Raw genomic sequence first — 1,062 nt, forward strand, 5'->3', positions numbered from 1 at the left:
GGCAGAAAAGGGACTGAAGCACATAACTTTGGTTCGACAGGTTACGGAAGAAGCGCTGAAAATAGGCATAAAATATCTTGAAGTAGCCGGTGAGGAAAATGCTGCTGAGCTCGCCAAAACACAAGAAATTTCTTGTACATATAAAAGGGAGGTTGGCGGAAGGAATTGTGTGCTGTACAAAACATTTTGGGAAGGGGCGCAGAAAGCAGTGGAGAAACAGGTTGCCAGTCGAAATAATCTGGGGAGAAAAGACGCTTTGGGGGAGCGCACAGTCGAGGTGAGAAAAAAAGCAATGGAAGCGGCGGATATATATCACGAGGTCGAAAGAGAAATCATAGACCTCAAAGCAAACAATATGGAAGCTGAACTTAATAAAGCGCTTTATGGAGTGGACGATTTTGGTGGAGAGATAAAGCCGAGAGGAGAACGAAGCAGAGTCTGTGGACAAAATTTGCATAGTGGAATTGTTGTTGGAGGAAACTCACTGGCCGTGGATTTGTTGTGCTTGTGTGCAATGCACAGCTCTAGGAATGGAATGAAGGTATGCTGCACAGACTGCACTACGGGAGAGAATAGCAATGAATGGAACCCACAGTCAGACGAAGCACCACGGTGGGAATTTCTAAAGGAGAAGTGTACAGGTCATAACCTAAACCATCATGATACAGAAGAAAGACTGCGTAATGCAGAAGAAGAATTTATAAAAGCAGTAACTAAAGTAGATTCACAACAAAGAAACAGAGTTATGTACAAACTTGGGGACAAAGAAAATAGCCGAATGAGGTCCTGTGGTGCTGATATAAACAAGCAGCAGGGAATATGTGTGCACTACGGATCAGATAACGGATCGACATTACCCTGGATGAAAGCGTTGCAAAAGGTAGAAAAAGAAATGAAAGTTACGCTGCAAGATAAACAAGATAAGTCAGCTAAACTAAAGCGGATAGAAGAACTAAGTCAAGAGATCGAAAAGTTAATCAAAGGTGATACAGGGCGAGGAAGACAACGGGGAAGACAGAAACGCAGTGTCAATCCCGAGAACAGTGTTCCAGAAAACCCAAC

At 43.4% G+C, this 1,062-nt stretch overlaps 1 pseudogene across 1 annotated transcript in view; it reads left to right on the forward strand.

Annotated features, from left to right (window-relative positions):
- The first annotated feature begins 1 nt into the window (after position 1).
- The window catches only part of TEOVI_000496900:pseudogene, a 1,281-nt pseudogene continuing 220 nt past the window's right edge, over positions 2 to 1,062 (forward strand). Inside the window, exon 1 of the mRNA in view lies at positions 2 to 1,062. This exon is cut by the window's right edge and continues 220 nt beyond it. Coding sequence covers positions 2 to 1,062 — 1,061 coding nt within the window.

Source organism: Trypanosoma equiperdum, assembly GCF_001457755.1.
Source record: "Trypanosoma equiperdum strain OVI genome assembly, contig: ctg_1490, whole genome shotgun sequence".
Classification (NCBI taxonomy): domain Eukaryota; phylum Euglenozoa; class Kinetoplastea; order Trypanosomatida; family Trypanosomatidae; genus Trypanosoma; species Trypanosoma equiperdum.